The sequence below is a fragment of the Coffea arabica genome, chromosome 3c (genome assembly GCF_036785885.1).
Source record: "Coffea arabica cultivar ET-39 chromosome 3c, Coffea Arabica ET-39 HiFi, whole genome shotgun sequence".
NCBI lineage: Eukaryota > Viridiplantae > Streptophyta > Magnoliopsida > Gentianales > Rubiaceae > Coffea > Coffea arabica.
This window is the reverse complement of record NC_092314.1, coordinates 15,607,409-15,621,685: the sequence shown is the minus strand read 5'-3', so window position 1 is coordinate 15,621,685 and position 14,277 is coordinate 15,607,409. Positions and strand designations below refer to the sequence as shown.

The 14,277-nt window shown below is 32.4% G+C and overlaps 1 protein-coding gene and 1 non-coding gene across 2 annotated transcripts; both read right to left on the bottom strand.

Annotated features, from left to right (window-relative positions):
- Positions 1-2,075: 2,075 nt before the first annotated feature.
- Positions 2,076-7,458, bottom strand: LOC113734380 (purine permease 3-like). The gene is made up of 3 exons (XM_027260906.2): positions 7,315-7,458; positions 6,337-7,053; positions 2,076-2,408 (listed from the first exon to the last, which is right to left on the bottom strand). Exons 1-3 carry the CDS (start codon positions 7,456-7,458, stop codon positions 2,076-2,078), a joined length of 1,194 nt encoding a protein of 397 aa, XP_027116707.2.
- A 2,683-nt stretch (positions 7,459-10,141) lies between these two features.
- Positions 10,142-13,743, bottom strand: LOC113735252 (uncharacterized). Its single transcript, XR_003459550.2, has 4 exons — positions 13,286-13,743; positions 11,962-12,044; positions 11,046-11,208; positions 10,142-10,400 (listed from the first exon to the last, which is right to left on the bottom strand). It is a non-coding gene; the product is annotated as an uncharacterized protein (transcript).
- Positions 13,744-14,277: the final 534 nt, after the last annotated feature.

Below are 14,277 nucleotides of genomic sequence, written 5' to 3'. Positions count from 1 at the left end.
GTAAATTCCCGTATTTTGACTAAATGTGGCAAAAAATCGTTAATTCATGTACTCAATGTGTTCTGACGAAAAGTTTGGGAACCAAATGTGTCTTTGTCACAAAGTTTGAGGATGGAAAGTGGATTTTCCCCCCTCTAATTATAAGTATGAGGTTTTGAACATCTTTTTCTTATTTTCTTATTCTTCTTTCTAATTAAAACGAGATTCTCTAAAACTATTCTTACAAACATTTCTTTATTTTGATCTAAGGAAATAATTTCCTTGAGTACAGTGCTATTCCATACAAAGCCTTGCTTAGACATTTTATTATATCAAAATTCTGACTAACCGAAAAATAAAAAAGAAAAATTCAAAGATCCTACAAGCACACATCTTAATCAAAGCACATCAACCTAGTACACCTTCCAATGAAACTGGGGCGTTTGTCATTGGACCTCTAATGCTATTTTTGGAGAAATCTAAAGAAAATAACGATACTTCTCTAATCTCTACTGGTTTTTTTTTTTTTTTTTGATAAGGTCTAATCTCTACTGTTGGAAGAAGTTTATACAACATGTTATAAGATTGTTAAATGAATGAATTAACATATGGAAAATTTACCAAAATATGACTAAAAGTTCGCTTGGAAATTATGAATATGTTTTAAATTTAATATTGCTACTTGAATACTAAGAGTACTACTGATTTTATTCGATTGTGAGACATTTCAACCCATTTATATATCAAATACTATATAGAAACCCGTTCTTGTATATGAAACACTAAATTAGCTAAAAATAAATATCATTATTAGCTTGACATAAATGCGGAGAAAGTACAATATATATTGTCATTATTTAATAAATAATTTATAACACATGTCTTTATCTAAAATCAAATTGCAAAAGCTTGTTGCAAAGTAATATGTTGGAATCATAGTATGGAGAAAGTTTATGATGTGTACTCTTTACACGTTAATCAAAAAGTACAATTATTTCAAAGAGTGCTGAGGAAAACTAAATATTGCAAAAGGTTTTGAAATGATATGTAGTGAACCTATATTACACTCATATAATACAAAATTTAAGTATAAGCATACAGGCACTACTGACGGGATAACACATACAAGCACATAGCATATTGTTAAATATTTTAAAATTTTGAAACTTCGAAAGAAAAGTTCCTATATTATTGTGACTTTGACAGTTGCATACATATACATGAATCCAAATTTTGCATTTTATCATTTGATATTTAGACAACAACATGAATGTTAAATAATGTTAGGTTCGAGAGGGTAAACAAATAGTTTATTCACATTAAAAGACATATTGAATAATCTGTGTCGAAAACTAGGAAGATGAATAATCTTTTCTAGAAGAGATTTTTTGTTGTACTTCAAATTTAGAGATGATGAATGAGAGAACAATGCTAGATTCAAGAGAATAAACAAATAGTTAATTGATATTAAAATACATATTGAATAATTGAGAGAAGTCTGTAACTCATGAAGTCACAATTTCTCAAAAAAAAAATTGAAAAACAAGAAAGTTATAGACTTTTTGAATTTGAAAGTGACACACTATTCTTTAGTACTAATTCTTCCAAGCCCATCATTAATTTATATCCTTATTTCTAAATTTTAATTATCCACACCATCCATCTTTTAGACACTCAAGTGAGTTTTTAAAATCTCAAGCACTAAAAATCAACGATTATGAGAATTTTATGTGTTTGTAAATTTTAAAGTTGTAGTGTCTATAATGCTACAGAAATCATTAAGATTTGTTTATTATCCTTTACTTTAGATATGATAATTGTGTAAAATGAAAGTCAAAAAATATGGAGCTCTAGCTGAATTTATGGAAAAAACTATAATTCTATTGATCCACTGATACAAAAACTATAATCAAAGTCACAATTTTTTAAACTTTTTTTTTATCATTATTTATCTTTGAGTTTATTAAGCAGGGCAACATCCAAATTTTGAATGATCCATAAAATGGAATGCCTAGCTATAAATATTTTTACATACGTTGACAAGCTTACATATGTTGAGGATATATAGAACATTAATTGTTTTAATTGAGCGCCAACTAGGTCATCCCTGTTGCTTGAGATGGAATGATCCTCTCATCCTTTCTCTCCTCCTCCAACTTGGTTTTACTAATGTCGCCATAGAAGTACGAGACAAATCCCCAAAGAGAGAGGACAAGAGCAACAGCCTTTTCTGCTTGGAATTTTTCATTGAAGAAAATGACGGCTAATATTTCTGTGACTGGAAGCAAAACAGCTATCATAATGCCAGATAATAACGATGAAGCACAAAAGATGACTCCAATGGCACCCATGAAAAAGCATTGTGAAACAAGCACAATGTAGTATTTGGTTTCTCCAAGCTCATATTCTCTTGCCTCCCTAGAAATGGCCTGCAAAATGCTACAGCATTGATGTTAAATATTTTGCTAAAGTTTAAGATAAAATGGTTTAGCATTCACATTAATAAGGTCCAGTTTTAGATAAAATTAAATAGGCTCAGTACAAATTGCCACTAGAAAAAAAAGCCAAAAAAAAAAGCATATGAAGAATATAAGTGTCTTAAAAGCATTTGAGATCCAATTAAAGAACAAAATCATTAGGTCCAGTTTCAGAACTGTCTGCAACATATTATAGCATTGATGTCAGCCAAATTTGCTAAAGTATACGTGCAAAAGAATGATGGCCCTGTTTGACACTTGAGTTTTTTGCCAAGAGTGTCTCCTACAAGTTTTTTAAAAATTTTAGCTACAGTAACTTTAAAAAACTTCTCAAAGTTTTTAAACGGTATACTTCAAAATATTCAAAAATTACACACTTCAAATTTTTGTTTTTTTAAACTTCTACAGTAAGTTACAGTAAAGTTTTAGACAAACACCCAAAAAACTTACTTGTCAAACGGGGTTATAACATTCACATCAGTAAGGTCCTATTTTAGGGGCAAAAATGAGTAGGACTGAGAACAGACTGACCATAAATAAAAAAAAAAACTAAATTGTAAAAGAATAAGAAGATAAGTATTGGCAAAACACTTGAGATACCATAGGGCCAAAATTATTAGACATTCTAACATAAACAGAACTGTTTTGGCTAACTTACTTGGTAAGTATAGATATCAATGCATGTCCAATACAAAAATCAAAAGTTTATCCCCCTATTAATTAGCACATTAGTTATGATTATTATAATATGAATAGTTACTTATGTAGTGAAAAATAAATAAGTATAACCAACAGGAGAAAACAATATGATCCAAAAGGTAAGAGGATAAGGATACGGAGGAAGCAATGCAAAATCTAAAACAAACACCTTCCTGCAAATCCAATATCCTCATAAGACTTGTATATTTCCTCTTTGTTTTGATGGTTTTGATTTTTCCCTTGATACACATATGCCCTCTAATACTAAAGTAGCAAAGTGACGGAAATGATCATTCGTAACGGAATCTTTAAAAATGTCAAAATTATCCTTGTTTAAAAATTAAAATGGTTGAAGTGACCAAAATATATAAACATAATATACATGACGCACTAACTTTATATGATTTTATATTTTACCATATAACCTTCTTATGGTTTTATGTTTTACCATATTACCTCCTTATGGTTTTAAAAATATATACATAACCCCCTGTGGTTAATAAATAATTTTTAACTTTACGTAGAGATATTTTTGACATTTTATGTAACTCCGCTATGTATTGCAAATTCCGTTATTTTAACATTTTAATCCAAACCAAATCATGAGGGGGTTATATATAGTTTTTAAAACTATAAGGGGTGTTATGTACAAAAATTCTAAATCACAGGAAGGTAAAGTATAATTTACATTTGTTTGGTAAATTTTCTATATGATCAATTGTCTGCATATATGGTTCTTGTGAAAATGTTAGTTTGCAAATTTTAAAAGTAGCAACAAGAATCAACACTTTGGAACTGCATCTTTTCCTCTTGAGTTGCATATTTTACGGTTATGTGTGAAGTGATTTTTCTTTTGGTTTCCTTTTGAATTGGAGATGACATAAATAAAGATTTGGAGTGTGTGTCTCTTGGATTTGAAGACATGACATGTTAGGCACTGCTAAATGTTACCCTATATTATGTATTAGGAAAAAATCAAGATTACAAAGTTATAGATGTCTATAAACACGTTGACAGTGTTCTAATATAATCAATTCCTCAATATAATACTAACATTATCGCTCAATTATTAATATACCTCGTGCTAAAAAATGAACACCCTCCCAATGTCTTAAAATCTCATGCATTTATACTGTATGTGTGATTTTAAAAATTACAGCCTCCGTGATACTAGTATTGTCCCATATATGAATATGGATATGTAATCCACATCCTGTGCATTGTTTAAGTGGAGGTTTGAGCTAGGAAAATGAATTCTAGTTATTTAAACTGCTTTGAAAGTTCTGTAGACATTATTGTTGAAATATGTTAGGCACTGCTAAAAGTAACTTCAGATTGTGAAAATTAAACATACAATCAAGTAATTGAGTGCCTTTAATATATGTTTAGATTAAGGATTTCATTCTTATGATTGTTATTCCTTGCCATCCCTCTCCCTTAAAGAATTTAAACAAAAATAAAATGTTACATCTAGTATACCAACTCGAAGAGGTGGAAACGGTACAAAAATGTTGATGGGATTATTCAAGACAATTTGCACTAAAATAGAACCTATAAGTGAACACGTTAACGCATTGAAATATTGTACACGGTGTTTAAATTCTAAGTGAAAATTTGTGATAACCAGGTAAATCACTTCCACCTATCTAGGCACGAAAAAAGCTAAAATATTATGATAATTTAACCATTACACAACCGAAAGATTGTGACTGGTCATTGTCACAGCACCTGGTCCAGATGCAGTTTTCCTTTTTAATAACATGGCACTAGACTTCACAAATTTTGGGTTAGATAATGATGTTAGAGAGAGAGTGGACTGTGGAGACATATCTTAGTGGTGTTTAATCTGAAACACAATCTTTTAAGACTTTTATTCGCCATTTGGCTTTATGTTCTTCAAAGTGAAAACGCAGTCATTTAACAAATTCAATCTTTGGAGTTTTTAACAAACTCTAAATTCAACAAACTCAATCCTGATCCCAAAAAAGTGAAAACGCAGTTAATTGATGTTCACACGAAAGGGAACATTTCTTTCAAATTTTTGGATAAGGATGTATGGAAGAATTCCGTTTTATAAGTAAAAGAATTTAGATTTTATAAGTAAAATTTTACATGATTGGAGGATGGATGATAATGTTTGAATATTATATTGGTTCGCTCGCACTCTTTACTTAGCTTATCTTGTGCCTTGAGGACACAAAATAGAAAAAATCACACACACACATATATATATATATGTATATATACATGAACATATATATATATATATATATATATATATATATATATATATATATATATATATATATATATATATATATATATATGTATTGTTGAGAGAGAGAAAGAGGGTCCTTCCAATAAGCCTGGAGATTGGAAATAAAATCTAGGAAAATTAAAGATATTTTGTCTTTCAACTCTAGCTCGGCAGGAAAATTAAAGATATTTAAAATAGTTTCGGCAGATCTGCCGAACTATTTTGACTGAAGCCACCCTAGTCATGCTACTAGCAATACCAATGCAGGCCTGGAAAGAAAATCAAAGCCGACGCTGTAGTTGAGTGTGAACCTTAAGTGTTCCTTTTTTTTTCTTTTTCATTGTTTATGCAATCCCTTTGTCTTGGCTCGTTTTTTTAGCAAACCAATTGAAATGAGATTTGGTCAATTTCAACCAAATTTTCTATTAGTTGATTAATGGGCATTAGTTGATATATCTTAGTTTAAAATGAATTTATTACATAAATACACAAACTCACATTTATCACGGCTAATGTATATAATACTTGGTCCGTTTAATACCATTTTTTCTCAATAACCTCTCCTGATTAGTACCAATCAAGTATGAGTTACTTAAACCCAATTTACGTACATTATGTTTTAGTTCAAAATATTCACTGGTTTGGGCAATCTTATCTTTTCGAGTCTCAAATTTGATAATCGATTCCTTCCTCCAACACTACATGTGACAACTTCCTATTATAGGGTGGCAGGAATTTTACCAGCTTACTCTTTTTCTTTCTGTTTTATTTTTTGGGAGTTTAAGAAATTTTATTTTGTTTCTTCCTTTTTTTTCTCATTTTGTGGTAAATCTTATTTTGGGACATTGAGAAAAGTAACAAAATTATACGAATAACAAGATGCAGGATGCAATCTATATTTTCTGAATGGAGTGGAAAGAAAACCTGAAAATCGTTGTTTATGAGCATCCCAACAGTGCAGAAAGCAGTGGCGAAGAAACACATAACCAGCTGAATCTCCAGCACCAAAGTATACGTAATCGGCTGCTTCGCCTTCATATACATCAGCCCCACCATTGGCAAAATCAAGCCGTACATAGCCGCAGCTGCCAGCATCATGAGGAACCCTAAAACGTACATCTTATTTGACTCTCCCTTAGGCCGATCACTGCTAGCATGTAAGCCCAAAACGGCCGATCCCACCGTCAACAAGACGATGGCATTCACCGAATAGGCTGTAAACTTTTGCTTGACAAGAAGGAAAGCAAATAAAGCAGTGAAAGCAAGCTGTGTAGCAATGATAATAGCCGAGGTTGACACCGGAAGCCGAGCCGCCCCATAGCCGTAGAAGTAGTCATCTGAGCCTGTGAGGAGGCCGATGCAAGCAGTGGCGATGAAGACTTGATATTTCATTAGAATAAGCTTGGATTTTTTGGGCCCTTGATCCGTTTTGCAGCGGTGGACATAGGAAATCAGTAGAGGGATGAAAGTAATAGGCCATGCTGCGGTCTGTAACCAGCTTGATAGCCATATTCTTTTCCCTCCTTTAACGAAGTAGAGACGGAGAAGAAGTGGGGAACCGCAGTTACCTATAGCTAGAATGATACTGTTGATGACAAGCAGGGTCTTCCTCAGGGTTTGGCTGGCCTGAGCTTCCATGATCTTTATGAATAATTCTTGAGGTTTTTCTTTTTATTTCTTTTATTGAATTCTGTACCTCAAGAACTGTAATTCAAATCATTTATGTAAAGAAGATATATATACAGCAAGGATGATACTCCTCCGTCTCGATACACCATGTTGTTCCGCTAGAACAAAAATACAAATGTTAAGTAACAAAATTAACAATAATTATAATAATAATTTTAACAATTATAAAATTAACTATAATAAAATAGTTAAAATAATAATATAATAATGCACAAATATGGAGGACTGAAGCACGGATATCTTGCTTTCTTTAAAGTGATTCAAGCCTCTGCAGAAGAATAAATTCCGGTGCAGCAGAATTTCTAGCTTGTCGCCCCCAACATACAATAGTCCAACCACAGTTGTTGTCACACTCATTAGTCTGCACAACTAAGAGAATATAGCTCCACTAACACTGATTTTTCTTATCAATTTATGGGATAGAAAATAACAAAGGAGTAGATAGTTTTTCTCTTATGAATTGTAGCTCACAAAATATAAGTTTTTTTTTTCAATCTCAACTATGCATATTTATAGGTGAAGAAAAGTTACACAAACATAACCTACACTACCAACAAGACACCAAGTAAATGTTAAAGTTATTGGCCATTCAAAACATATTCAAATTTGTATTGTAGGTTACAAAAGCTTACTGTAATTGAAAAATCATAATTTCACATAATAATTCTTTAGTCAACACCCATTCAATTCAAATTTGAATTGTAAGTTACAAAACCTCAATGTAATTGAAAATCCATAATTTGATATAATAAGTCTTTATTCAAAACCATTCAAACACCTATAAATTGCAAAAAATTTTACCAATATTTTCCTTGTAACTTGCACCTTTAATTGAGAATTTAACTGTTTTATCAAAATACTGCAACAATCCCCCGCTTATTTTAACAAAATAAAATAGTATAATATTATATGGCAAGAAATGACTAATATGCATAATATAGATAGTAATGCCTTGAACCTATATTTAGTGTTATAGTAATTTCTAATACTAGAGCTAGTAGTGAACTTCGATCTTGAACTATGGCTGCTTTTGAGATATTGGATATCACTTTACATACACAATAGTCCAGGTGTTCTCATGAGCTAATAAAACTGGCACTTTACACGGCCTTGTACTCAATCCCAGTTTTTTCATGAGTTTATAAGAGAACAAGTCCCAATTCTCTTTAGGGCAGCCTCACCCACAACACTCATATACGTGAAATCCATCAAGGGTGCTCCCGTAATTCAAACACCCCACTCATAGGAGCTATAGATTTCATTTAGAGCAATATGGCTAAATCTTTCTTCCATTACAAGATGTATGCACATATATCATAGCGATGGAATATTAATATATAAAGTTGTGCATATCTTTATTCAAATCACTAAGTAATTCGTTTTTCCCTTTAAATCTAACTCTTGGGATCTCCAATCATTAGGTTGGGTATTCTTACATGTGATTTATGATTCATGAACTTTAGTCACATCCATCTCATACTTTATCATATCTTTGCCACAAGCTTGAGTTATTTACTATCATCACAAAACATAAACAAAGACATGATCTCATCGGCACTTGAGTCAAATTATTTTCATCAAGTATCACAATAATATAGTGATAATACCAATATTTCGTGAGAATATTTCTCACATAATTGCCATACAAGCAATTATATACACTTTAAGTGAAGGCTCAATGTTTTTCAATTTTTTTTCTATCCTAGTAGTGAGTAGTCTCACTAGAAATCATCAACATAGATGACCATTAGTTTACTACTAGGAACTACTCTATTTCTCAATAATTCTCAATTTCATCTCTCAATAATTCTCAATTTCATCTAGTAGGCCAGTAGTATATAAACCTACTAGAAACCATATTTACCATCTCCATGGAATTTCCATATAATTTCTTTTCGCAAGAGTATGAAATACCTACTTCAAGTGCCTTCACATTATAGTACCACTATAATGAGTGTCCATTTGCACAAACTCAAAGAAAGAAATAAGAAATCCAAAAATATGATACTCAATGTCATTTAATATTGCACTTAATTGTAACTTTAAAATTCATACCCACAAATTGCAATTATAACATCGTATCACATGAGATTTGTATATATATTTTTCAAAATATAGACCCATGTCATTTAATAGAGTATCCTCAAGTAATTAATCTAATTCTTTGCATTAATTTAATGCAAAGAAAATACCCCCCACTATTTCTAATTTTTTTTTTATCAATCTCATGAGAATCACCAAACATAGATTGAAGTCTATGTGTTGTAACATGACTTTCATCAATTACAAAGTATATCAAATAAAATTCCCCATGATATAAGATATACACTAAACTGATAGACTTTGAAAAAACACAAATGTTTGTCATTATGGCTAACAAATTCTGTAAGCACCATTATTGATAGTATGCATTATGACCTGCATTTTTTTGAAGCTTTCACAATTCTAGAAAAAAGATATTCCACTCAAATTAATTCAATATAGATGGGATGACCATAACTTCCTGACTCCCTGTTATTCTTTGACAATCAATCACATATATATCCACATAACAATATAACACTACAAGAAAATTGATTTTTAGTGACAAGCCATTTTCGTCACAAAAAAAAAGAAAAAGTCGTCACTGATAAGTTTTATTGACAACTTTCTAGTCGTCACAGATTCGTCACTAAAGGCCTGTCGGTAAAAGTATATAGTGACAACCTTAAAAGTCGTCAGTGTATGGTTCTGTTCTGCGACAACTGGTGTCGTCAATAATTGGTGTAATTTTAGTGATGACATAGTATCTTGTCAATAATGTACAAAGCAATGTCGTCACTAAAACTAATCGATAGTTGACACTAGTATAAACTAATTACTGACAACTTTTGTTGTCACTAAACACTTTTCAATTGTATAACAATAGGTGGTTGTCAATGGTGAAATCTAATTCAGTGACAACACTTTACCACCATGAAATTTGAAGATTTTCCTGCTATAATTATATCTAAAAAATGAAAAATGACAATGCTTTACAATTAACAAATGAAGGCATCCATTTCATTACAAAATGCCAAAATATCATTTTAAACATTCAAAAATCATAATCAAGTTCAACAACACCCTACAAATAGTTTGATAAGTGATATTTGGCCTAAATTTCACAAATAATCAAGGCAGTTTTACAAAATAAATCCAAGTCCCCAAAAAAATGTGTTGTCGAAACATTTCCTAAGTATAAGATTTTCTCTATAGTTCTTGAGCCAATTAGCAATTCTTGCTGATGATCTTCCAAAAATCTAAAATGAGCAACATACCTGCAGTGAAGTACTTCAATTATTAGTAGGAGATAAGAAAAACTTGAGACAAGAAAGCGAACTTAAGAATTTGCAAGAAAATAAGCTAAATCATTTCTTTTAAGTATCATCTAGACAGTGACTAAATAAGGGCAAAGTAAGAGATAAAGCACTTAGAACTTTAGAAATCAAGAAACACTTCTTTTATTTTTACTATGATATTAAAAACTCAAGAAACAATTAATATGCTTATGCTACTGTATTAAGAGCAAAACGGTGATCCTTCTATGGTTTCGTAGGGCCCATTTGTATGGTTCATTCAAATAGATCATGCATAGCAACTTCAACTTTTTAGATATCGAGAATGCATATTGTTCTAATAGCAAATATCTCATGCCAGTAGCTTTAACAGCATAATATTAAGTAGTTATCAAGAAAAGTATGCATAAGATATTATGAAATACCAGATCAAGAAATTTCTTTTCTACTAGTTAGCTTAGAGACTGCTTGCAGCTTGTTTATATGCAATGTCTCCTAGACCAAAGTGTAAATTGTCACTTTTATCGAAACTGTGTTAACAAGGCCCAAGTGTTTGAAACAAGTATAACATAGATGGAAAGGAGTATATATTTAACCAAAAAAATCACATAATTGGAAATTTCATACCATTTACTAGGCTCAAGATCACTTTTGCATTCAAAGTGGCAGAAGGCTGCAAGAATGGACCAATGACCATTCTTGGATTAATTGCAATCATGTCAATACCATGCTCCTTTGAGAAATCCCAAGCAGCATTCTCTGCCAAAATTTTTGATAATTGATACCATAACTGAAAAGAGAGAACATATTTGGCTGCTTTAGTTGAAAGCATAATTCTTCAAGTGGGACATTAGAAAAAGTATGTTTTCTAGACACTTGGGAGACCATCCAGTCACATTCTCTAAATCCTTCTACTCTGGAGAATGGGGCTTATTTTAGAAGTATACATGGCTCTAAACAGGGCTAATTTTTCTCCCTCCAGACAATGTCAGTTGATCGCGTTGAATGATTATAATTATTGGCAGATTACTTGCTAAATTTACTGTTTTGATTTCTTAGCACTTGAATAAACAACAAAACAGAAACTAAAATTCACATCTTCAGTGACGTGATGTTTCCTTTGGGCATATGCCAATAAGCCTTCTCAAGCAAGCATTCCAATATTCATTCCATAGTAATATACTTTCTGGCTTGGAACTAATGCTACAATATTCTTTCATCTATAGCATTTTGGTTACAATATTCTTCTCTTGTGATGGATGATCATGGTAAGGGCTCTTTTGTTAAAGCTTTTTAAGAGAAGATGTTTTATCAGCTTGATGAATATTTAACTGTAGAGCCTTCTGTCAAATTAGCGCTACCAAACCAATTATTGTAAATGCTTTCTAAAGCCTTCTTAGTGATACTACTACCTTCCATAAACTAATTGAATCAACTAGAAGATTTTTGTCAGCCAATCAGAGAATTGGGCTGACTTCATGGAATCTAACAAATAGCAAGCATTTCCTCAGGCAGTTTAACTGAAAATAGTAGATTGACACACCTTGTGCTCCTCACAGTATAACGGATCTGAAAACCAACTTTCATCTACTATGACACCATCCTTTAGTTCATCATTGCAAGTAACTGCTGCAATAGAAGACGTTAAAATCACTCATTTGATAGATGAAACTTTGGCACAAGACTGTAGCACATTCAGTGTTCCTTTCATCCTAATTACTCTAAACACTCAATTAAGACTTGAAGTTCCTTCAAGTTACTTGAGGAAATCCACAAAAACAGAATCATAGAAACAGAGACTTGCAAGATGCTCTTTGAATACTATCATTTTGTCGGCAACACCGTATAGCTGCTAAGAAACTAGAATACTCACACTCTTTACACTTGAGACTCCTAGTACACAACAATTTTGTAACTGAGGAAGTCCCAAAAAGCTTCAGTGCTAGCAGCAAGATAGCAACCAAAAACAATAGGGCATTGACTGCCAAACTATTAAGAGGAAATGTATGACCAAGAACAATGACAACAGGACCATAAAAAAAGTTCAGTACACATATATTTGGTCTACTTGCAAAGACCAAAGCTTCAAACAGACCACAAAATTCATCCAATCACACCTCTCGCCTCTCAAATCTTTTCTATGCTATTTCATTATATAATTTTAACAGCATGTATACCATATATGTAAATATAATTATTAGTACTATTACTAATTAATAAAGCTTTTTAACTGAGAGCTAGTAGTTTTTGCTTTTATTTTTGATAAAAAAAACCAAATAATTTTGAAGAACCCCTTTCAAGAATCATTTTTTGTAGGTGCTTGAATGGGTTGTTCTAGTTTAGCTTGGTTTCAAGCAAAATTTGAAGCTTTCTGGGAATTTTGAAGATTAAACTTTAGTGCATTATCTCTTTGCTCAGCCACATAGATAATCAACTAACGACTCCCCAGTTCCCACTCCACCTAGCACCACTTAACCCACTATTTCTCTCACCTGCAGCCACTCATAGCAACATCATACCATAATCACCTCCTTGCTCTCTTCCACTCCCTCCACCACCATCCAATTAGGCATCAGCTGTTGCCCCACCTAGTCCCAACCCAAAACCGCACTCACACATAAGCCCATTGAATCTTGTCACCGTGAATTACATATGGAATTGGGTGATCAAGTCTACATCCCATGGTTGTTCAAAAGTAACTTAAGCAATTGCAACTATAGATCAAATACTTCTACCAGAAGGAGATGATTAAATCCATGACTCTAACTACCAGAAGCAAATGCAAAAAAAATATTTGGGAAAAAAATTTAGGGCAAATTAATTGAGGAAAAAATTAGGGAAACAGGGAGAGACATGAGAGGACCTACCTGAGAGTTAGTGGAGAGCACCATGGAGGCGGAGGACGAGGTGGATTGTGGACTCTTTTTGGCTCCTTCCAGATGTTGTAATCAGCTAGGGTACGGCCATCCTCCAACTACTTGCCGACGAAGATGAGGCGTTGCTGGTCCGAGAGGCTGCCCTCCTTGTCCTGGATTTTGGCCTTGAAATTGTCGATAGTGTTGCAAGACTCCACCTGAAGGGTCATGGTCTTCCCCGTCAGGATTTTCACGAAGATCTGCATCTTTGATGACAGCAACAGTTGCCGGCTGCCGCCTCTGCTGCTGCTCGGGTTTTGGGAAATGAATAAAGGGGGTTGAGAATAAAGGGTTTGACTGAGGGATTGAGAGTGAGGAGTACAGAAGTCGCAGGATGTGAGGAGTAAGACTGGTTCCTTTGCTTAGTGTATGTACCCGCGCCATTTTTTTCATTTTTAGTTTGAACAAATTTTTGGTACTAGTCAATCAAGACAACCCAAGTCAACTTTTAGCTTCAATTTTTATTTAAATTTACTAGTATATTTCTAATCATTACTTCTTAGCATATTTATTAAAAATTATAATGGATGAAAATTTTTTGCTAAATTCAAACAACTGATAAATGTACTCTTTCTCAACTTGTAATAGTTTATATAGTTATTATAACTAGAAACTTTCATTAATTTTTTCTAGTTAAAGACCTATTATAATTTGAGAAACTATGACTAGTTTAATAAATCACCAAATTTAAAAAAAAATTAAATTAATATTGAGGCTCACATTTAAATAATTGCATTGGAGATGTTCAAGTTAGTGATGATACTTTGTTGTCACTAACTATGCTATAGTTTTACTGACGAAAATTGGTCATCAGTAAATATAAACAGTGATAAAAATGAAAAGTTGTCCAAGAAAGAGATAGAATTACTGACGACTTTTATCAAGTTGTCACTATCGCAAAACTCGCGCCTTCCAAGTCCCATGGCGCGAAGTAGGTTTGTGAC